Source organism: Carettochelys insculpta, chromosome 1, assembly GCF_033958435.1.
Source record: "Carettochelys insculpta isolate YL-2023 chromosome 1, ASM3395843v1, whole genome shotgun sequence".
NCBI classification, from domain to species: Eukaryota; Metazoa; Chordata; order Testudines; family Carettochelyidae; genus Carettochelys; species Carettochelys insculpta.
The window spans coordinates 285,587,642-285,609,373 of record NC_134137.1 but is presented as its reverse complement, the minus strand read 5'-3'; the positions used below and the strand labels follow the sequence as shown (position 1 = coordinate 285,609,373).

The window sequence follows — 21,732 nt, the reverse complement described above, 5'->3', positions numbered from 1 at the left end:
TCCAGACTTCAACAAGCCCTTCCTGGTGTTCACCGATGCCTCAGACGTGGGGCTGGGAGCGGTGCTAATGCAGGTGAATGACAAAGGGGAGAAACACCCCATCGTGTACCTGAGTAAGAAGCTGCTGCCCCGGGAGCAGAACTACGCAGCCATAGAGAAGGAATGTCTGGCCATGATGTGGGCGCTGGGGAAGCTGCAGCCATACCTGTTTGGACGGCGTTTCACCGTGTACACCGATCACTCACCCCTGACCTGGCTGCATCACATGAAAGGGGCCAACGCCAAGCTCCTGCGGTGGAGTCTGCTCCTGCAGGACCACGACATGGAGGTGGTCCACGTCAAGGGGAACAACAACACCATAGCTGATGCCCTGTCACGCAGGGAGGGCCCCAAACTTCCCCAGGTCACTGGCTAAGTGACCCCACTCAGTTCGGTCTGGAAGGGGGGAGAGATGTGATGGAGTGGGGGGAGTGCATGTGTGAGTCAGGCTGGATGTCTGAGGCAAGCAGCAGCTCCCAGTGGCTAAGGATGACCCTGGGGCTACAACTGGCAGGTAACACCTCTGCCTGAACAAAGAGCAGGGAGCAGCTGAGCTGGGTTTTGAATCGGGGGTGGCAGTTAGAGGCTAGGAAAAGGGAGAGCTGGAAGGCAGCCAGCCTGAGGAGGCGGAAACCCACACCCCAGAGGGGCACCCCTCGGGGTCTTCCCCCCAGGACGGGTTGGAAGGACTGTCTCTGGCTGCTGTACTGTCGCTTCTGTGAGAAACTGGGCTTCTGTTGCCTAATAAACCTGTTGTACCTGCTGAGTGAGAGTCTCTCCTGCCAGCGGACGGGGTGCAGTGCAGGGAGACCCCTGAACTCCATCACAGAAGCCAAGAGCAGAAAGGGAAAGTATGATTTTTTTCTAAATGATAATCTGTGAGACATTAAATATTTTCCCAGTATTGCTTCAGTTGCTGCAGGGTTATTGCCTCATTACTACTTGTAAGGGACAGTAGCATGTGTGATTTCTAGAGGGAAGATGGTTGCAACTAACTTTTTTCAAAATGTGATTTATCTTTTAAATAGTGTGACTTTCTCTCTTGCTCACGCACACTTCCTTTTCCTTTCTGGAGAGTACTAGTTGCAGGTTGTGCTATGGTTCATGGGAAAGATTGTTATAGGCTGGGGACTGACTGATTAAGCAGCAGTACAGCGGAAATGGACCTAGGTGTTGTGGTGGATGAAAGGCTGGATATGAGTAAACAGTGTGCCCTTGTAGCCAGGAAGGCTAGTGGCATACAAGGGTGCATAAGGAGGAGCATTTCGAGCAGATCTAGAGAAGTGGTTGTTCCCCTCTATTCAGCACTGGTGAGGCCACATCTGGAATACTGTATCCAGTTTTGGGGCCCCCAGTATAAAAAGGATGTGAATGTGCTGGAGCAGGTTCAGCGAAGGGTAACAAAAATGATTAAGGGTCTGGAGCACAAGACCTATGAAGATAGGCTTGAGGGATTTGGGCTTGTTTAGTTTACAGAAGAGAAGACTTAGGGGTGATTTAATAGCAGCCTTTAACTTCCTGAAGGCGAGCTCTAAAGAGGAGGTTGAGAAACAGTTCTCAGTGGTATCAGATGGCAGAACAAGGAGTAATGGTCTGAAGTTAAAGAAGAAGAGGTATAAGTTAGATATTAGGAAAAACTACTTCACTGGGGGATGGTGAAGTATTAGAATGCGTTGCCTAGATAGGTGGTGTATTCTCCATCCCTCGAGATTAACTCCCGGCTTGACAGGGTCCTGGCTGGGATGACTTAGTTGGGGTTGATCCTGCTGAGGTCCCTTCCAGCCCTATGATTCTGTGATTCTAAAACTGTATTTAAGTTATCTCAGTGTGTGTGTTTTAATTGGTCTATTTTTTCATCTTTTCTGTGGGTTCATTTCCTCTTCTCCCTGCTGTCACCAGGCTAAAATTGCTAGATTGACAAAACGTTGTGGAGCAGCCAAGGAGGACCTGAAGAAAAAACAAGAAGTAAGGATTGTAATTGTAGATTCTTTTGTGAATTTTTGCTCAAAGCTAGTCTGAGTAATAACCTATATTGAAATACACGTTTCTGTATGAAATGAACTGTATAGAAATATAGTTAAACTGTTTCCCCTGTTAATGGAGAAAAATTCTCCCCCCTGCTAATTTTAGAAAGTGCAGGAAGGTGTTACCATAGTTAGTTTAGTCTGGTGCTGGATATGAGATAAATAATTTCCAAAGTTTTGGTTATATGTGTTAATGTTAGAGACTACGATAAGTCTAGTAGTTCCATTTTTTTCATTAAAGTTTAGGGACCTGATTCCAATATCCATTGAGCTTACTTTATACTCTGGCTGCATAAAGGTACAATTAAGTGGATGTTAAGACAGGCTGTGGCATGTGCATTAGAAGGGTTTAAGTTCTAAGGAGTTTTTAATATTCATGAGGAAACTTTTAGTGTCCACCAGTAGGATATATGTAAGACAGAGCACAACATAGTGGTGTACTTGAAAATTCACATCCCTGTAGCATGCATTGCCACACTGCATAGATAAGTCTTAAGTGTAATTTAGAGCAATGTAAAGGGACCTTGCTGTAAATGAGAATACAGTCCCAAGCTTGTATGTAAAAATTAAGGAATGAGATGCAGGTTCCTCAGATTGTAGGACAGGCTTGGCTTGTGAGGCTCTGGATTCACTCTTCCTCTTCAACCTTGAAACAAAGTTTGAAGGACTCCAGAGGGAGCCATGTCCACCTTCCTGAGCAAGAAAGGTAAATGACTGTAATACAGGGCACTAATTGAGAAAGCTAATGAATAAATCCAATGAATATCTTTTTTGTCAGTTTTGGGAAAATTGTGAAGAAATTAGGAGTGAACAGGGCAGAACTATTTCCTTGAGTACAGAAAATATATTCGTAATAGTTTACCACGGAGAAAGATGCAAACTAGAACTCCAAATGAGTTCAAGAGATCTTCATTCCCACCCTGGTGAACAGTTTGAAGGTGCGATTAAAATATACCAAAGAGGAGGAGACAGCATGCTTCATTTGATTGAGCTCCTAAAGCTCCTTAAAATATGTCCGGTTCCTATATCCTGAGTCTATAGCTGTAAAAGCAAGTGCACGTTTGACAAAAATGAACAAATACAGTAATATAAAGCAGTAGATTTCAAGTTGGTTTATTTCTTTGTAGAATCCATCAAAGCCACCTCTGTCTCCCGGGAAAGCAGGGATTGATACAGGCAGCACCAACAACATCCCCTATCGGTGAGGACTGAAAACATAGCTATGTGTCGATTTCAGGTTTACTACAATAGGAATTTTTCATGTTAATACTGAGTTGTGCTTGCTGCATATAATTCAGTGGCTATTCTAATATTCTAATTCTGTTCTAATATTGTGCTAGTTTAATATTCTTGCATTTTACCTATTTATATTACCCGTTCACTTTATTCTTTGCTTTTCAGCTGTGAATCCATGTCAGTTCCTTTAATGCTATGTCACATATTTACTGCAGAAATGAGCACTTAAGGTAGCATGAAATATACAGTATTTAATAGTGGATTTTTAAAAATGAGTTAAAATTATCTTTACAGGGTGCAGGTTATTTTGTTAGGAAAGGTAGGTTGTGGACAAGTTCACTGCAAGTTGTAAATGAAGTTGGCAGTACTGCAGTAGAGATGACATCATGGATTACTTTACAGGAAAATATTTGGTAATTGGTAGATATTGAAAATTACACAAGTATAAATAGTTCAGAGATTTTTTTTTTTAATTACTGCTTTCTCTAGACCTCTCTCTGTTGGTACACCTGGGAAGCTTTCACTGAGAGATGCTAACCTGAACCTTTATTCCATAGAAGTGCAAGCACAGTGAGACAGATGCTGGAGTCCAAGAGAAATATAGGAGAGAGCTCATCAGCACCTTTTCAAACCCCCATGAATGCAGGTAAGATGCTTCACCTCTTCTTTGGAAACACCCTTTGCAATTTTGTTTATACAGATAAAAAAATATATGGAGAGATACATCTCATAGAGCTGGAAAGGACCTCAGGAAGTTATTAATCCCCTGCCCTCTTGGCAGGGCCAAAAGCCATCCCTAACAGTTTTTTTTTTTTTTGTTTCAGTCTGTTTGCCCCACATTCGTAAATGGCCCCCTCAAAGATTGAGCTCACAACCCTGAGTGTAGTAGGCCAATGCTTAAACCACTAAGCTGTGCCTCCTCCCCATACATACATATAGATAGATAGATAGATATAGAGAGAGAGGGATGACGAAGGGGAAAGGATTTTCATATTAGGGAATTCTATGAGGAAGATGGGACCGAAAGATACTACCAAGATACAATTGCACGTAGCATCATGTGACTGAATATAGTTGATTCTCAGCATTAACAAAACAAAGACTGCATTCTTGGTCCCACCTCCTGTGACCTCAGTGTAATTGTATGTAGATGCAGGAATCTGCCTATGTATCGCAAATTGTAGAATTGGGACTCTTGTTCTATTGTAATTGTGCCTTTGTAATTTTTCAGTAAAAGACAGTGGTATTGTTCCCATAAGCTGAGTTTTTTAAATACAATTCTTAATGCATTTTGAGTTGGCATTTAGCTGGTGGCTAACACTTGCCTACTAATACTTTCTCACCGATATGCATTCAAAATTATAACACTTATCTGCATCCATCATGTGTATGTGTAATTTTGATCCTAAGAAAATGCCTTCCATTTATTTCTTCAGGGTAAGGGTTATATCATCCTGTATATTTGTACAATGCCTGCCCCAGTGGGGATCACATACTGATTGGTGCTTTGGATTTTTTTAAAAAAAGTTACAAACTGGCTACCCTTGCACAATTCTGAGTCTGACGTATTTTTCCATTTTTGTTCTGAAATGAAATTGCTCACTTTGTATATAAACTTACATTTTTTTTCTATATTTTCTGTAGTTTCTGCTCCCAGTCTTGCTGCTCCTCAGACAGTGGTCAGTGGAAACCCCAAACCTCAGACTCCTGTGACCTCCAGCTCTTTGACACCATCAGTTCTCTCTACAGCCAACACAGCCACAGTAGTTGGCACCACACAGGTGCCCAGTAGCAACACTCAGCCCATGTCTGTCTCACTGCAGTCTTTGCCAGTAATTTTGCATGTTCCAGTTGCAGTATCCTCACAGCCTCAGCTCCTGCAAGGCCACACAGGGACTTTGGTCACAAACCAACAGTCAGGCAATGTTGAATTTATATCTGTACAAAGCCCTTCTACAGTTGGTAGCCTTACCAAAACTCCAGTGTCTCTGGCATCTACTAACCCAGCTAAACCAAATAACAGCCCGTCTGTGCCCAGCCCTTCTGCTATTCAAAGGAACTCTCCAGCCAGTGCTGGGTCTATAGGGACAACGCTGGCAGTACAGGCTGTTTCCACAGCACATCCTGTTGCACCTGCCACAAGGACTACTTTGCCCACAGTGGGTACTTCAGGACTGTATAATCCTACCAGCAATCGGGGTCCCATACAGATGAAGATCCCAATCTCTGCATTCAATAGTCCAGCTCCCACTGAACCAAACACTGTTACAACACCTCGAGTTGGTAAGTTATGCTTGAATGTTAACTTTGGGAGTGTAAGAGAAAAAAGTGTATGTGTAACAGGAACATGATTCTTTTAAACAGGCTAGAAATGGAATTTATTCCTGTAAGAATGTTGTTTGCTAAGAATGACTTACTGAGACAACTCCTCTAAACTAAGATCTGTCAAAACAGTTCAGACCAAAAAAGTCTGATATTTAGGTGTCTGTCTGAATATTTCTGAATTGCTTCTAACAATAAATGACACAAGCACTCTTGCCTGTTTAAAGTTTTCTTTGTTTAGAATTTGGTTTAAATAACTTGATGCCAGAAACTTCCAGTCAATCAATATTCCTTGTAAGCTGAGTGCTGCTGCCTCTGAGGAGAGATTCAGGTGCTGCCTACCTGATTAGTAGACCACCCACAGCTAGCAGCATGTGTTTCTGCAGGTGGTACACGTTCCCATATGCCTAGTGCACATAACAAGATATATCCTGTCTGTGGGTGGGAAAAAAATCAGAAGGAACCCTGCCATCAACTATTGTTTATTTATTTATTTTTAATGAAGCCTTCCAAAATGGCAGCATTAGTGAAGGGATTCATTCCTCCTCTTTTGAAAATATTTCAGGCTGTGATGATCCATTATCACCCAAAGCGATAGCATATTACAGCACATACTCATTGTATTGCCACTCTTCTGTGCTGTTGCTTGTGGCAGTGCAGCCTTTAGAGCTGATGGCTGGATAGCAGCAGCTGCTGTGTCTTTCACCCATGCTCTCCTTCCTAGTGATTATATTTTGTGATCTTGCAAACTCCCTACAATAGCCTTGCAATCCCTTTATGGGTTGGGATCCCCTATCTGAGAAATGCTGCTTTACAGAGTAAAGGCACATTACAGGCAATGTAAATATTAGTAGTGGTACAGCACTGTGATGGAATTTTCACAGTACAGTAGAATTAACATCAGAAACCGAATAAGCAAAGTGAATAAATGAGTGCTAAACTCATGGCAAAGCAAAGCGTATCAATTACGTTAAAGCAGACTTCAAGCACAATGAATTTTTAAAATTGGTACCACAGTCAGCAATTGAAGTGCTTTCCTACCCAGTCATTTAATAAAGCAGCAGCTGCTTCTTTGCACTTCTAAATTCAGTTGTTAAATGTCAGTTGGAGCAGTCTTGAGTACTTACGTGAAAAGAATTTCAGACTGAATGAATATCCCTGTGACAGAGAAGTAGTACTATATATTCATAGATTCTCGGTCCACAAAGGACTACTGTGATCATGTAGTATGAATCTTGCTGATAATACAGGTCGTGGAACTTCACGAACAATATCCACTGTTTGAACTAGAACATGTGATTTAGAAAAGCACCCAGTCTTGCTTTAGAAATTGCCAGTGATGGAGACCCTACCACAACCCTTGGTGATTTGTTCCAATGATTAATTACTTTCCCTGTTTAAAAAAAATTAAAAAAAATACGCCATATGTTTAGTTTGAAGTTGTATATCTTCAGTTTTGGCATTAGATCTTATTCTATCTGCTGGGCTGAAAAAAATCTACCCCTATAGATACTTAATGTAGCCATCTATTTAATAGCTAAACTCTTCTATAGAAAAACTGTATCATTTTGAGGTAAGATAAATATAAGCAGAGCTTGGCACCAGAAATTATCTTTATGTCACTATACTTTCTGCCATTACACATTCAAACTGCTTTTATCCATCAGTCCAGCACTTGTTTATGTCATAGCTTTTAGCTCAGAGTCCATAAATAACTGTTGTCTTGTTTTGTTCAGCACTTTGGAGTAGGAATTTTCCCTCTCTTACAACAAGAGCACTGGGAATTTACATTGTGTCAGGAATATATTCCCCCCAATCCTTTTAACATGTATAAAATGGAGCCCCTGGGCTCTCCCTAATCTCCCTAGTAAAAATGCAGTGTCTATTCAGAGAGCAGTCGTATCATACTACGTCAGGGGTGTGCAGCCTGCAGCTCCGGAGTCATATGCAGGTCTTTAAGGACGACTTTATGGTTCCCATCACTATAATTGCAAAGCTTTTTTTAAAAATAGTCCTGATTATTTTTTAATAAACAGCAAACATCTAAAAGCCCAAAAATGAATGACTTATATCTAAATAGCAAACAATATGTGATCCCAAAACATTGGATAACTCCCCTAGCGTCCTCCAGACAGAGAAGGTTTGGGAGTGAAAGTCAGGAAGACAGTGGTATAAACACACACACATAAAGTGTGTGGCAATAGAATATGTAAAAAGTTTTGTGAATGTCCTGCAGTAAATATGTATCACATTACAAATCCTTTTATGCGCTGTTCTTAAAGTAGGGGTTACAAAGAGTATGGGTTGATGTAATTTATTAAGGACTATCTCATAGTCATGTTGAATTATTGACTTTTTTTACCAAATTAAACAAAAAAAAAAGGCTTTTCTTGCTATTTTGATTGGTGATCCCTGAACTAGGTGTTTCTGTGAATAGTCATTGTTTCTGTGTTCAGAGTAAGTTTGTGTTAAAAAATGTGGATTCCTCTTTGTTTTTTGACTTTATTACCGCTTGATGTAAATATAGTAAACTTTCAATTTAATGGACTAATGCGGGGAAGGGGTGTCTGTTATTCCTGAAGGGCTATTACATGTGAGGGTTTACAGCCCCCACAAAACAAAAAAAACACTGGCAACTCCCAGAGCTCCTGCCGCTGGAGCTGGAACAGCCACCACTGGAGGAGCCATTGGAGCCTGCCTCATGGCTGGGACCCCACCACGCGGCCGGAGCTGCTATACACATGGCTGGAACCCTGCCACACGTGGCTGGAGCTGCTGGGCCCTTCCATGCTGCCTGGAGGAGCTGCCACCAGAGGCTCCACACACTCTTCCCACCAGGGTGGGCTGTGTACGTGAGTTCCATCTGCCCGTGTACATTCCAAACCCCTGGTAGGAGGACTATTTGGTGCCTCTGGCAGAGGATTTTATGGACCCCAGTGGACTTCAGGAACAAAGAAGGGGGCTGGTGGTCATCCGTTGTTCCCAAAGCCCTCTAAAATGGGGTCCATAAAATTGAGGGTTTAGTGGACAGAGTAAAGGATAATTTGAAGGATTTTTGTCGTGGAGATTGATAATGAGGTTTTCTGAAATATACTGAAAACACTAAGACTTCTGGTAAAGAAAATATGTAGAATTATTATTGGACTGAGAATTACCTTTGATTTTGTATCTGCTACCCCACCCCTGTTTTGTAAAGCTCTTTGAGATCTACAGCTTAAAAATGTTGTGTCAGTGTGGATTTATTGCTATGTTTTAGTTTGGGTCAGTAATTTAGCGTTGCTAGGTATGAAGCTTTTAGTTTTGAATAATTAATATATAAACCAAATATATTTTTATTGTCACATGTGGCACTGATCAGATATTGCAAATGAACAATTTCTTGACCCCTTAGAGAGCCAGACAAACAGACCTCCAACTGATGTGTCAGCAAATAAGAGACCAGCTGAGAGCACAGCACAGGTAGGTTGTTGTTTGTGGTTCTATGTAACATTCTAAAGTTATAATCCACAGGAGCATAGTGGTTCACCACCATGTTTCTCATTCTGCAACCAAACACCTTACATTCCTTGTTGCCTTCTTTTCTGGTTTTCCTTCCTAGCATTCAGTTCATGTTTGTATTTCTTCTTTTGCCCCACTGTGCTACTGGAAACGTGAGATCTTGGTAACCTTTGCAAAGATTCCCAGGATAGTTAGAACCAACAACTTTACGTACATAGATGAGTTCATTCCTTTCCTTCAAAGAATACTAAGACATGTCAGATGCAAGATATCACAGCCCAGGTTTGTCTACAGCTTCTGAACTTTATTTGAGAACTGCAAACCTGTGAAATTATTGCAGACTTTTCCTTGCTTCACTGTGCCAAAAGAAAGTCACATGGAATAACCAGTATTATCTAATATGTTAGTTCTGTGCCCCATACCTCAAAATTCCTCTAGTAGAAGAAATACCCACTTGATAGTGAAAAAGAATCTGAAGTTCTCCCAATTCCTCATGTCTTGGGCCCTCCTTTGAACTTGCCTTGAAGTGAAATGGGAAACTTAAAAACTTGTAGTCACTTTTCTGCATATTGTGTTACATAGTTATATCGCTACCCACTTATTTTGGTATTAATAAGAAGAAATTCCACTGAAGTAAGTGGAGTTTAACTAGTAAATAAACTGACAGGAAAGTTAAAAGCGTAACTTCCGTTGTGCAAAGTACCCCTGTGTAATGGTATTTCAAGATGATTAGTTGTGTTTTCCCCCAAGCATCACAGCATTAGTGATCTGGCATAGCTGACAAATATTTTAGAATGATCAGTCATTGTCAACTGTAAATGATGTACTAACTAACATTAGCTTCTAAAAATAGTAGCTTGGTACTTAATTTTTCATAGATACCTGTGGGTTATAACTACAAAAATGTGATTTAGACTTGATAGTTTTTATACATGATCTCTGAAACGCACAAAATGTTGACTGATTTAAGGATTCAAATCTCAGTTGTTAATGTCAGAGTAGGATAAGTATTTAACAATGTTTCATGTTTGGCAAAATTTGTAACCTGGCAAAAATAATCCCTGTTGGTGCTGATAGTGGTCTGTGTAAGAGGTGGACTGATACTATGAAAAGAAAAGGTGTTACACTTTCCAGTTTTCAGCCTTTTTTTTTACATTATAGGTTTCTGGGGCTTCTGTCAGTGAATTGAATTAAAGCATGTGAAATGCCACGATTAGCAATAATCTTAATGTTAAAAAAAATTGACAGATATGACATTGACATGCCATGTCACTTTTAAAAAAAATCCAGTTAATGCCACCTGCTTTTTGTTATGTAAAACCCAAAAATATTATGTGTTACTCTGCACTTCACAGCTCTCAGAACAAAAAGTAGTTAGCAGTGTGCCGTATACCTGTGGCATATTTGATGGTACAACTTTAATCAATTGTTTCGAAAACCAGTTGAAACAGGAAGAGACATCAACAGACAGTAAAGAACCACTAGAAGCAACACAGATGAATTTTAACTTCCCTGAGGATATCCTGTTTGGCTTGGAGGAGGAGGAAGAGGCTGTTAAGAGCATTAAAAACACCCACAAGCAGACCGGCTGGGCTGCTAACCTACTAAAGCAGTGGCTGGCTAAAAATGGCAAGGATCCTAGCTTTGAATTTGTGCCTGTAACTGAACTCAATGATATTTTAAGGAAGTTTTATTACACCATAAGGAATCATGATGGAAATACCTACAGTGTAGCAAGTTATAAGTCCATGCGTGCTGGCTTGAACCGGCATCTCAAAATGCCACCTTATAACCGTCAGATTTGCCTAATGAAGGACAAAGAGTTTGCCAGTGCTAACATGGTGTTTATGAGTGTGTTGAAGATGCTGCGTATGCAGGGGAAAGATGAAACTCACCACCATCCTGCCATAGCAGCAGAGGACTTGCATAAGATGAAGCTCTCTGGTGTGCTGGGGTTACATAGTGCTATTGCACTGGTCAACAAAGTGTGGTTTGATTTGCAATTGCATTTTGCCAAACGAGGGAGGGAAATCTTAAGAGACTTGGCTCCAGATGCTTTTGTTGTTGAGAAGGACAAAAATGGGTGACGATATGCTATATTTAGATATCCTAGCAAAGGGAGAAATGCAGAAGATCTCCATAAAATGGGTAAAATGTATGATATGCCAGGAGACCCAAATTGTCCTGTTTTTTCATTGGAGCTTTATTTATCTAAGTTGCCACCTGAGCCCCCTGCTTTTTACTTACACCCATTAAAACTAACAACAGAGCAGATGCGAGAGCAGCCTGTCTGGTATAAACGGGAACCTATGGGAGTGAACTACTTAGGTACAATGATGCCCAGGATAAGTGTGGCAGCCAGGCTGTCCCAGCGATATACAAATCATTCTCTCAGAACTACTACCATCCAGTTGCTATGTGAAGCAGGACTGGGGCCCAGAGAGATTATGGCAGTGACAAGTCATCGCTCTGAGTCTGCTGTTAGACATTACTGGGGAGCTTCAGAAATTCGCTACAGGGCCTGGTCAGATATAATGGAGACAAACACCCCCAATTATCTCTATAACAGTATTTCAAATAAAGTGGTAAAAGAGCCAGTATCTGGTGCCTCCACTTCTTTTGTAAAAGATGTCATTTTAGAACAAAACAAAATGCCTTTACTTCCTAAAAAATCTGTTGTACTTGCCAGCAACCATGTGACACTCAGCACTAATGGGACTTCAGTCACAAGGGAACGTACGGCTCTGAATTCTGAAAGTGACATGATATTGAAACTCTGCTCTTCCAAGGTTCTTCCCAAGGACATAACCAGTGCTCCTCAAGGATGTTGTAGTGAACCTTTGTTTATAAACCGTGTGATAAAACAAGGACCAATGATACGACACATCTGTAAAAGGAATCAGCTGAGATTCATGGTTAAGGTAGAAAAAGGGAAAAATCATGAGTTAATTGAGTTTTTTTGCACCTGAGGGATTAAGGAAATTTCTTACTGTTTAGCTCAGCAAGAAGTAGCCCTGAAGTAAACTCTGGAACAGAAATTTTGAAAGAGCAAGGGATAGCATCTGCCTGACCCTTTGCAGCAGCTGGGACAAGAGTGGGTTAGAGCCTTTAAATAATGCATGGGTGGAATTGAATTCCACTTACATGAAGAATTATGATCTCTTCAGTAAGGCCACAGCTGCACTACAGGATAAATTCAAATTTATTAAAAATCAGTTTTATAATGCTGTATTTTTTAAATTCAATTTTGAGTATCCTCACTTCCCACAGGCTCCCAACAATTCGACATATTGCTACCACACCGAAATCACCAGACATCCACTGTTGTGGCAGTGCATTGTGGAAACCTATCCCACAGTTCTCCCAGCCCCGCATTCTGAGCCGGGAGCCAGGTGCAGCAGCCCTGGTCAGTTTCCAGGCTTCCGCTAGTAAGGAGGAGCTGGGAGCCAGGTGCAGCAGCACTGTCAGTTTCCCAGGTCCCTGCAGCTTGTCGGGGGCTGGGAAACTGACAGTGCAGGAGCCCTGGTCAGTTTTCCGGCTCCCGGTAGTAGTGGAGAGCTGGGAGCCAGGTGCAGTGTGTAGCTTGTAGGGTATATATGGGACACTTGTTGAGGCTAATAAATCCAAACGAAAGACATGGTGTTCCCACACTACCCTTTATTTGACATGATAAACTCAAGAATGACGCTGTACCCATTTGTTAATGTAAAAAAATTTTTATCGATATTGGGGGAGACTAAATCGAGCTATTGATATATACAGTGGAGACAGTGACATTTTAATATCGAGCTAACTCCTTTAAATTCAATTTTATCCCGTAGTGTAGATGCAGCCTAAGTGTTGTTTTATATCTTACACTTGTGGAGAGTGTATATTTATTGTTATATCATCTTGTGCCTGCTGGCTATGACATAGCCCTTTACAAAGAGGAAAATACTGGCAATTAAGAGTAGTGGGCATAGATACATTACAGATATTTATACATACACATGCTACACCAGCAATTGTGTGAACACTTCCTCTCTTTCTGTCCAATTTGACTTAATCCTTACTGGGACAAGAACTCAGCTTGTGCTGGTTTTAGCATATTTCTAAATTCATTGTTATATGCTAGTGTTGATCTGAAGAGTTTTGAGTTGGTTTCTTATTTTGCACTTCTGCAGGTCTCCTCCTTCTGCTGTCATAGTTATAGATAAGGATAAAATCTTAATCATTCTGCTCCCCAGCGTCACTTCCATAATGAGTGATATCAAAATGCATTAACTGCTACTGGTACGTGGAGCGGGGAAAACAATATTCTCATAGCAACTTCAAAGGAAATAGAATGGCCCCATAAAAGGCAAATAGGTAGAGCTGACACTGCTATCTGTTAGTATTTTTATATACCTCCTGTACTAGATTTCCATCACATTTTACAGTGTCCTTGGCTTAGAGAGAGGGGGAGAGTTTCCTGCGCTTGGAAGGAGCTATGAACATTTGACTTTGTTTCTACCATTTCCAGAACCAAATGTACCCTTTGGTCACATACACAAATTATGATAAAATTATTTGTGTACATGAATTGGTACAACGTAATCTCCCATGAGATTTCTGCACCAAGAGGAAGAGTGTCAGGGAGTCTTGTTCTCCCAAACCTATCTTAGAAGTGACTTTTACAGTAGCACCTCCCCCTCAATAGACTTAGTATATTAGTCACTGCGTGATAGGAGCAAGTTGATCCTGTCAGTGCAGTTCACATAACCAAATCACATAACCCCCAAAAGGTTTCTTCTTCATCGAGTGTCCCCGTGGGTGCTCCACAATAGGTGTCGGGCTCGCCCAGCGCCGCAGATCGGAAATCTTCCAGCAGTTTCTCCTGGATCGCACATGTGCCAGCGCGCGCCGCTCCCTTGCGCATCCCTGGCCACATGCGTGATCCGGTCTCCGCCAGTTCCTTCTCAACCGCCATCGGCTGCAGACGGAATCCGCTCAGGCTACGGCCAGAGTCAGATTAGACAGTGTTTTTAGGTGTAGATTGTTGTTTCTTTTCCAAAAAAAAAAAAAAAAAAAAGAGAGAGAGAGGACAAAGAGAGTATTAAAAAAAAAAATAATAAAAGAGAGAGAGAGGAGCGGAGAAGAGGAGTGGACGTGAAGGCCAGTAGGCCACCCGCTGCCTGCAGGCGGGTGTCCGCGATTCGGGGAAACAGGCACGGACTAGGTGCTAAGTACCCTATTAACAGTACAGACTCACCGCAATGGCTTCTTCAGGCTTTAAAAAGTGTGAGTCCTGCCGCGAAGCTATGCCGGCCTCCGATGGGCATAGTGAATGCAACCGATGCCTGGGGGAATCACATGTTACCCAGAAGTGTTCCCACTGTGCTAAGCTCATGGCCAGGGCCAGGAAAGACAGAGAAATGCGTCTTAAAATGCTCTTGTTTGATAAGGCCCTCCAGCCAGACGTGCTGGAGAGGCAATCAGAAGGGCCCTCTGGGTTTCACAAGAGGAAGGCAGCTTCTCTCACCCCCTCGGTGCCAAAACGGAGGAAGCTCTCCCCAGCTCGATCCCTGCCAGCAGTTTCAGCGAGCGGCATGGGCGGAGTGCACAGCCCCCAACCGCATACTCAGGCAAGCGGCACCACGGCAGTGCACGTGGCAGAGGCTGAGCCTCCGATTATGAAACAGCCGGCACACGCGGCGCCTAGAGCGTCGGCAAGGCAAGCGCCGGAACCGGCGGCACTGCCACAGGCGGCACCGACCCCCGCGGTACTAGTGGTGCAGGACCAAGAGGCACGGAGCCTGCAGGCACCGGAGGACGTTATCCACGTGGCACCGCAGCTGAGCGGGCCGAGCGCGGCGCTGACAGCGGGGCCGAGATCCCCAGCGCAGGAGGGGGCGGTGCCAGCCCCGGAGGGGAGGGGAAAGGCGAAAGCAAAAGCCTGGCACCGCAGCCCTTCTCCAGACAGGGCTGCGCTGCTGCTAGCAACAAGCCCTCCCCCTGTGCTACACACGCCGCCCAGAAGGCCTGGGTCTCCTCCGGCCTATCCAGAACCTCCTTCTCCGTTCCTCCAACCAATGTCACCATGGCTTGGGCCACCTTCACCCTTTCTGGGCCTGGATCCACTGGAGTACTATCGCAAACCAGTGTCACCGCTATCTGTGTCATCGCGGAGGTCTCGCTTTCCCAGGCATCGGGGTACACACCCCGAGAGTGGTCCAGGTCTCCGTCCCCGGACCCGGGCCCGTGCTGCCATGGTCGTTCTTATCATGCTGGACACAGACACCCCAGGCCTATGCCCAGGGGCAAGTCCCCCCTGGCCGTCCAATACCCCCGTGGGCACTCCCGTTCGGGGATGGAAACTCAGTTATCTCAAGGGGAGTTAATTTTAGAACCCCAAGACTTTCCTTCGCAATCTTCCGGCGAGCAGGTGTACCATCGGCCACAGGAACCTGAGAGTTTGAGGGAAGTTTACCCTAGTGATTCCTCCTCGTCCTCTCCAGATGAGGCCATGGCCCCCGGGGATGTCACTCCCCCGGATGACCTTAAACAGTTTCAGGAGCTGTTTAAAAGGGTGGCTTTCACGCATGGCATTCAGACGGCAGAAGTGCAGGAGAAACATCACAAACTCCTGAAAAATTTGAGACCCCCGGCTTCATCCAAAATTGCTATCCCGCTGGACGAAGCCATTATGGAGTCAGCCACTACCATATGGCAGACTCCGGCCTCCGTTCCGCCTGTGAACAAGAGAGCGGATAAGAAGTACTTAGTCCCGGCAAAGGGCATGGAGTTCCTCTTCAGTCACCCACAACCGAACTCATTGGTGGTCGAATCGTCCCAACAGAGGTCAAAGACTTCTCAGTACAAATCGGGGGGATCGGACAAAGATGCCAAGAAGTTATAGCTGTTTGGCAGGAAGGTGTATTCCTCTTCTACCCTGCTATTGAGAGTGGCAAATTATGCAGCACAACTGGTGAACCATAACTTTGATAATTACTCCAGGCTTACTTCTCTCATGGATTCATTTCCGGAAGATAAGAAGCCGGTGTTGAAGGCAATTGTGCAAGAGGGCTATGCAGCTTCGAGGACGGGAGTCCAGATCGCCCTGGATGTGACAGATACGGCGGCATTCTCAACGGCTACAGCAGTGGTCATGCGTAGAGAATCCTGGCTCCAGACATTGGGCATCCCGAGGGATATACACGCGAAGATCGTGGATCTTCCCTTTGACACTTAAAAGTTGTTTGCAGACTCAACCGACTCGGTCCTCCACTCCAGTAAGGACTCGAGAGCTACACTTAGAACCCTGGGTATTTATACCCCTCCATATAGGAAGAAAAAATATTACCCTCAGCAAAGACGCTACCCATACCAACCACAGTGTGCGCAGTATCAACGGAGCTATGACCAAGGGCGACATCAACAGCAGCAACAGTACAGAACTCCCAGGCGACGTTCCCAACAAAGCCGTACACCCTCGGGACAGGCCCAAAGGCAGCAAGTTTGACGGGCATGTCGAGGGCTGCACTATCACTCCCATCGCGCAATGCCACTCTCATCTCATGTTCCATCATCGCCTCAGACCGTTTCAATCCCAATGGCAAAAGATCACCGCAGACAAATGGGTGCTGGAGATCACAGCCACGGGTTACGCGATCCCTTTCCAGTCGCTCCCACCAACGAAGCCTCCCTCCAGGCCCCACCTCCGGGACGCTACTCACAAGGCGGGGCTCAAACAGGAGGTGGACCACCTTATGTTCATGGGGGCGGTGGAAAGAGTGCCAGAACAATTCCGGGGGAAGGGATTTTATTCACGCTACTTCCTCACAGAGAAGAAAACAAGAGGCTGGAGGCCCATCTTAGATCTTCGGGGCCTCAACCGCTACTTGCGCAAGCAACGTTTTCGGATTATTACAGTCGCCTCCATACTCACGGCACTGGACGATGGAGATTGGTTTGCAGCCCTCGACTTACAAGATGCTTACTTTCATATAACGATCCACCTGGCACACAGGTGCTTCCTCCACTTCATGGTTGGCAAGGAACACTTCCAGTACAGGGTTCTTCCGTTCGGCCTCTCCTCGGCCCCCAGAGTCTTTACCAAAACCCTGGCAGTGGTGTCAGCCTACCTGCACAGACAGGGGGTATTCATATTTCCATACCTGGACGACTGCCTATTGAAAGGGGCTTCGAAGGCAGAGGTCCTACGCATGATACACATCACCGCGGACACGTTTTCTTCGCTGGGCCTAGTCATCAACCTCGCGAAGTCAAAGACCAACCCCACACAGGACATAGAGTTCATAGGGGCACGCATAAACTCTATCACAGCAAGGGTGTACCTACCCGACGCCCACTTTCGCGCCGTCAGTTCACTGGTGCAAGTCATTACATACAGCCCCATGGTGCCGGTCTTAACATGCTTACAGCTGCTGGGCCATATGGCGACAGCAACATTTGTGGTCCAGAATGTCAGATTGCACATGCGAAGCCTGCAGCATTGGCTGGCGAGTGTCTACAAACTGGCATCCCACACTGTTCACAGGATGGTGTCACCCGTGACAGAGGTGCGCAGATCCCTGGCATGGTGGGTAAACCCCAAGAACTTGCTAGCCGGGGTGCCCTTTCACCAACCACAAATTTCAGTTTTTCTTGCTACCGACACCTCCCACATAGGATGGGGAGCACACATCGGTGACAAGGTGATGCAAGGGCTGTGGTCCCCTGCGGAACAGTCGCTGCACATAAACATACTGGAGCTCAGAGCAGTGTTCAACGCCTGCAAGTGTTTCCGAGAACACATATATGGCAAAGTAGTCGGGATCAATACAGACAATACCTCCACTATGTTTTACATAAATCGACAGGGAGGAGCCAGATCCCGTGCCCTATGTGCGGAAGCAGTCCGACTGTGGAGCTGGTGCATCGCCAACAACATTACGTTGAAAGCCTTGTACTTGCCGGGCTCTCACAACGTGAAGGCAGATCAGCTGAGCAGGCTCTTTGCACTCACGCACGAATGGCAGATCCGCTCCGATCTGCTACGACCAATCTTTCATACATGGGGGTTTCCCCAGATCAATCTGTTTGCCACACAGCACAACAAGAAGTGTCCCCAGTACTGCTCCAGGGCAGGAGTGGGGTGGGGGTCCCTGGGGGACGCATTCATGATTCCATGGAAGGGCCCCCTACTTTACGCGTTTCCCCCCACAGCGCTTATCCATAAGGTCTTGCAGAAAGCCAGAAGGGAGAGAGCTCACATGATACTAGTAGTCCCAACGTGGGATCGGCAGCAATGGTTTCCCTTGCTTCTGCGTATGTCGGACCGCCCACCGCTCCCTCTACCGGTGGCGCCGGACCTGCTCACGCAGGCCCAGGGGTCCATAGTGCACCCGAACCCTCAGAGTCTGCGCCTACAAGCATGGCTGATCCATGGCTCAGCTCCTTAGAAAGTACATGCACGGAGGGAGTACAACAAGTCCTGGAAAGTAGCCAAAGAACCTCCACCAGGAAGACTTATAAGCAGAAATGGACTCGATTCACAGCCTGGTGTTCCGCAAAGCAATTAGCTCCCCTTGACGTTCCTATACCAATAATACTTGAATACTTATTGGACCTCAAGAGGGGCGGACTTTCCTTATCCTCGCTAAAAGTCCACCTTGCCGCTATATCAGCTTTTCGGCATACAGAGGAGGGGCCCACGGTATTTGCCCATCCTATCGTTACCAGGTTCTTGAAGGGGTTGGTAAACCCCCCTCGGAAACCGCTTCCACCATCATGGAACTTGGACTTGGTGCTCAGCATGCTCACGGGTCCACCTTTTGAACCATTAGCCACGGTTCCCCTACGTCTCCTTACGATAAAAACAACCTTCCTCCTTGCAATTACGTCAGCTCGCAGGGTGAGTGAGCTCGCAGCAGTTGTGGCAACGCCGCCCTGCACAGTGTTCTCAAAGGAGGTGGTAACCTTATGGCTGCACCCAGCCTTTGTTCCAAAAGTTTCTTCAGAGTTCCACCTTAACGAACCAATAGTTTTACCCTCGTTTTACCTGAAGCCTCACAGCTCCAGCAAGGAGGCATGCCTGCATCTCCTGGATGTGAGGAGGGCGTTGACCTTCTACATAGACAGAACTAAGACCTTCTGGAAAACGGACAGGCTTCTAGTCTCTCTCGCTCCCAGATCAAAAGGAGAAGGTCTCTCTTCACAGAGAATCTCAAAGCACATTGTGTCCTGTATAAAAATGTGCTACGAACTTCGAAAGACTCCTTTGCTGGCCCTGCCCAAGGCTCACTCCACCAGGGCAGTGGCAGCGTCAACAGCCTTCTTTAAGGGCATCGCGTTGAAGGACATCTGTAGAGCGGCGACCTGGTCATGCTATGACACCTTTGCCAAGCATTATGCCCTACATCGGGTATTCCAAGAGGATACCCACCTCTCGACAGCAGTCCTTTCGGGGGCAAGCTGTACATAAACCAATCACCCACCTCCTTTCTTGGGTTACTGCTGGGTAGTCACCTATTGTGGAGCACCCAGAGGGACACTCGATGAAGAAAGAGAAGTTACTCACCGTAGTAACGGTGGTTCTTCGAGATGTGTCCCCGTGGGTGCTCCACCACCCGCCCATCTTCCCCGCTTCGGATCTCTGTCTAGTGTCTTTCAGGAGCATCCAAGGCGGTTGGTCAAGGAACTGGCGGGGACCGGATCGCACACGTGGCCGGGGACGCGCAAGGGAGCGGCGCGCGCCAGCGCATGCGCGATCCAGGAGAAACTGCTGGAAGATTTCCAATCTGCGGCGCCAGGCGAGCCCAACACCTATTGTGGAGCACCCATGGGGACACATCTCGAAGAACCACCGTTACTACAGTGAGTAACTTCTCTTTACTAGCTACAAATTTAGCACCTGCCAGTGAATGTGTTAGAAGAAAGTTACAAACACATTTTCTGAAAGTAGGTATTGAAGGGGATAGAAGGAGTTAATTTTAAATCAGCCATCCTAGAGAATTTAGCCCAATAACTTCAGTACCTCTTGTCTTTTTCCATGTTTTTTCTTAGAAGGACATTGGCAAAGTAAATATCCTTTTTGAATTTTTTATTTATGTTTTCATGTAATACCTAAGATTATGATAAACGAAGGCTAAGAAAAATAGTTTTTAGTTTGTATATTTGCTAGGGTTTACTGTGTTTAGTCAATTGCACATGTTAGTGTCCAATAGGAGAAAGAAAGTAAGATATTTTAATGGGAAAATTTGATTTTAAAACCACAAAAAATAGCAGGGAGATGTAGGAAGTGGGGAAAACGTAGTATTTAAAACTGCCTTTTTTTATTTTTTTTCTTGGCTTTGTCTACACTAGCCCAAAACTTCAAAATGATCATGCAAATGGCCATTTCGAAGTTTACTAATGAAGCACTGAAATACATATTCAGCGCCTGATTAGAATGCCAGCAGCTGCGGCACTTTGAAATTGACACAGCTCACCACCGCGCAGCTCGTCCAGACGGGGCACCTTTTCGAAAGGACCCTGGCAACTTCAAAATCCCCTTATTCCTGTCTGCTAATAGGAATAAGGGGATTTTGAAGTTGGTGGTGTCCTTTCAAAAAGGAGCCCCGTCTGGATGAGCTGCACGGCAGCAAGCCGCGTCAATTTCAAAGTGCCGCAGCTGCCGGCATTCTAATCAGGCACTGAATATGTATTTTAGTGCTTCATTAGTAAACTTCGATATGGCCATTTCAAAGTTTTGGGCTAATGTAGACATAGCCCTTAAGTTAAAATTCTGATTTAATTTGTCCCTTGTGGGAGTGGGGTGTGTATGTGCACTTAGTATAATCCCCTAAGAACTTATTAACCTGATCTGATTTTCCAAGGAATTGCTTGCTGCATATAATGTAGGATACTATAAATAAACCCTTAGATAGTATCTTAACTATTCTGAACTCCTAATTCATAAAAAAAGCTTTACTTATGGAGAAATCTTTCAAGTATTTAGTGGGTTCTCTAGAGTCTTGAACAGATGACTTAAGTTCTAGAAAACTCAAATTCTTCAAGTGATTTCTCATGACCATTCAATTCAAGTGTCTGTGCTTGTCACATGTACTGGTGCTGGAAAATTTTCCCTTAGTAGTACCCATAGGAGAGCCACTCAGATGCACCCTGGAGTGGCCCTTTTTGTCGCGCTATATGGGGTGCCTTCGGCCCCTTCCACCCTCAGTCCCTTCTTCCCACGAGTGATGGTTCTTAGAACCTGCTTGGTTCAGCATTCATTGTTGGACATGTTCCAAGTTGGGCTGTTTACCCTGTAAATAGTTCTATTGTTAATCAGTTTATTGTTCTAAGTAGTTAGGTAGTGTGGGTCCCATTGGGACTTAGCCTCATGCCCCTTTCCACAGGCTTCAAGTTGTGTTGCAGCTGCCATTGGCCCATGCAAGTGAGCGACACCCACTGCAATTGTTTGCGGTGCTTAGGAGAGACACACACAAGTAATAAGTGCCACTGTTGCAAGTCTTTCAAGCCTCATATGAAAAAGGAGAGGGACGTTGTCTCAGGGTTCTCCTGGTGCAATCCACTTTAGCTCCATCGTGTGAACACTCGGACTTATCACTGAGCACCAGTGCATCAGTTCACAGTACCATGTCAGTGCTGT

The 21,732-nt window shown here is 44.8% G+C and overlaps 1 protein-coding gene across 8 annotated transcripts in view; it reads left to right on the top strand.

Annotated features, from left to right (window-relative positions):
• The window catches only part of ATF7IP (activating transcription factor 7 interacting protein), a 218,780-nt gene that overhangs the window by 155,159 nt on the left and 41,889 nt on the right, over nucleotides 1–21,732 (top strand). For 7 of the 8 annotated variants that reach the window (XM_075010695.1, XM_075010701.1, XM_075010711.1 and 4 more), the window contains 5 exons: nucleotides 1,939–2,004; nucleotides 3,191–3,264; nucleotides 3,857–3,945; nucleotides 4,944–5,582; nucleotides 9,013–9,080. In XM_075010695.1, coding sequence (XP_074866796.1) covers nucleotides 1,939–2,004; nucleotides 3,191–3,264; nucleotides 3,857–3,945; nucleotides 4,944–5,582; nucleotides 9,013–9,080 — 936 coding nt within the window. The remainder of the gene's footprint in view (nucleotides 1–1,938; nucleotides 2,005–3,190; nucleotides 3,265–3,856; nucleotides 3,946–4,943; nucleotides 5,583–9,012; nucleotides 9,081–21,732) is intronic. The other variant, XM_075010719.1, reaches the window with a different exon arrangement.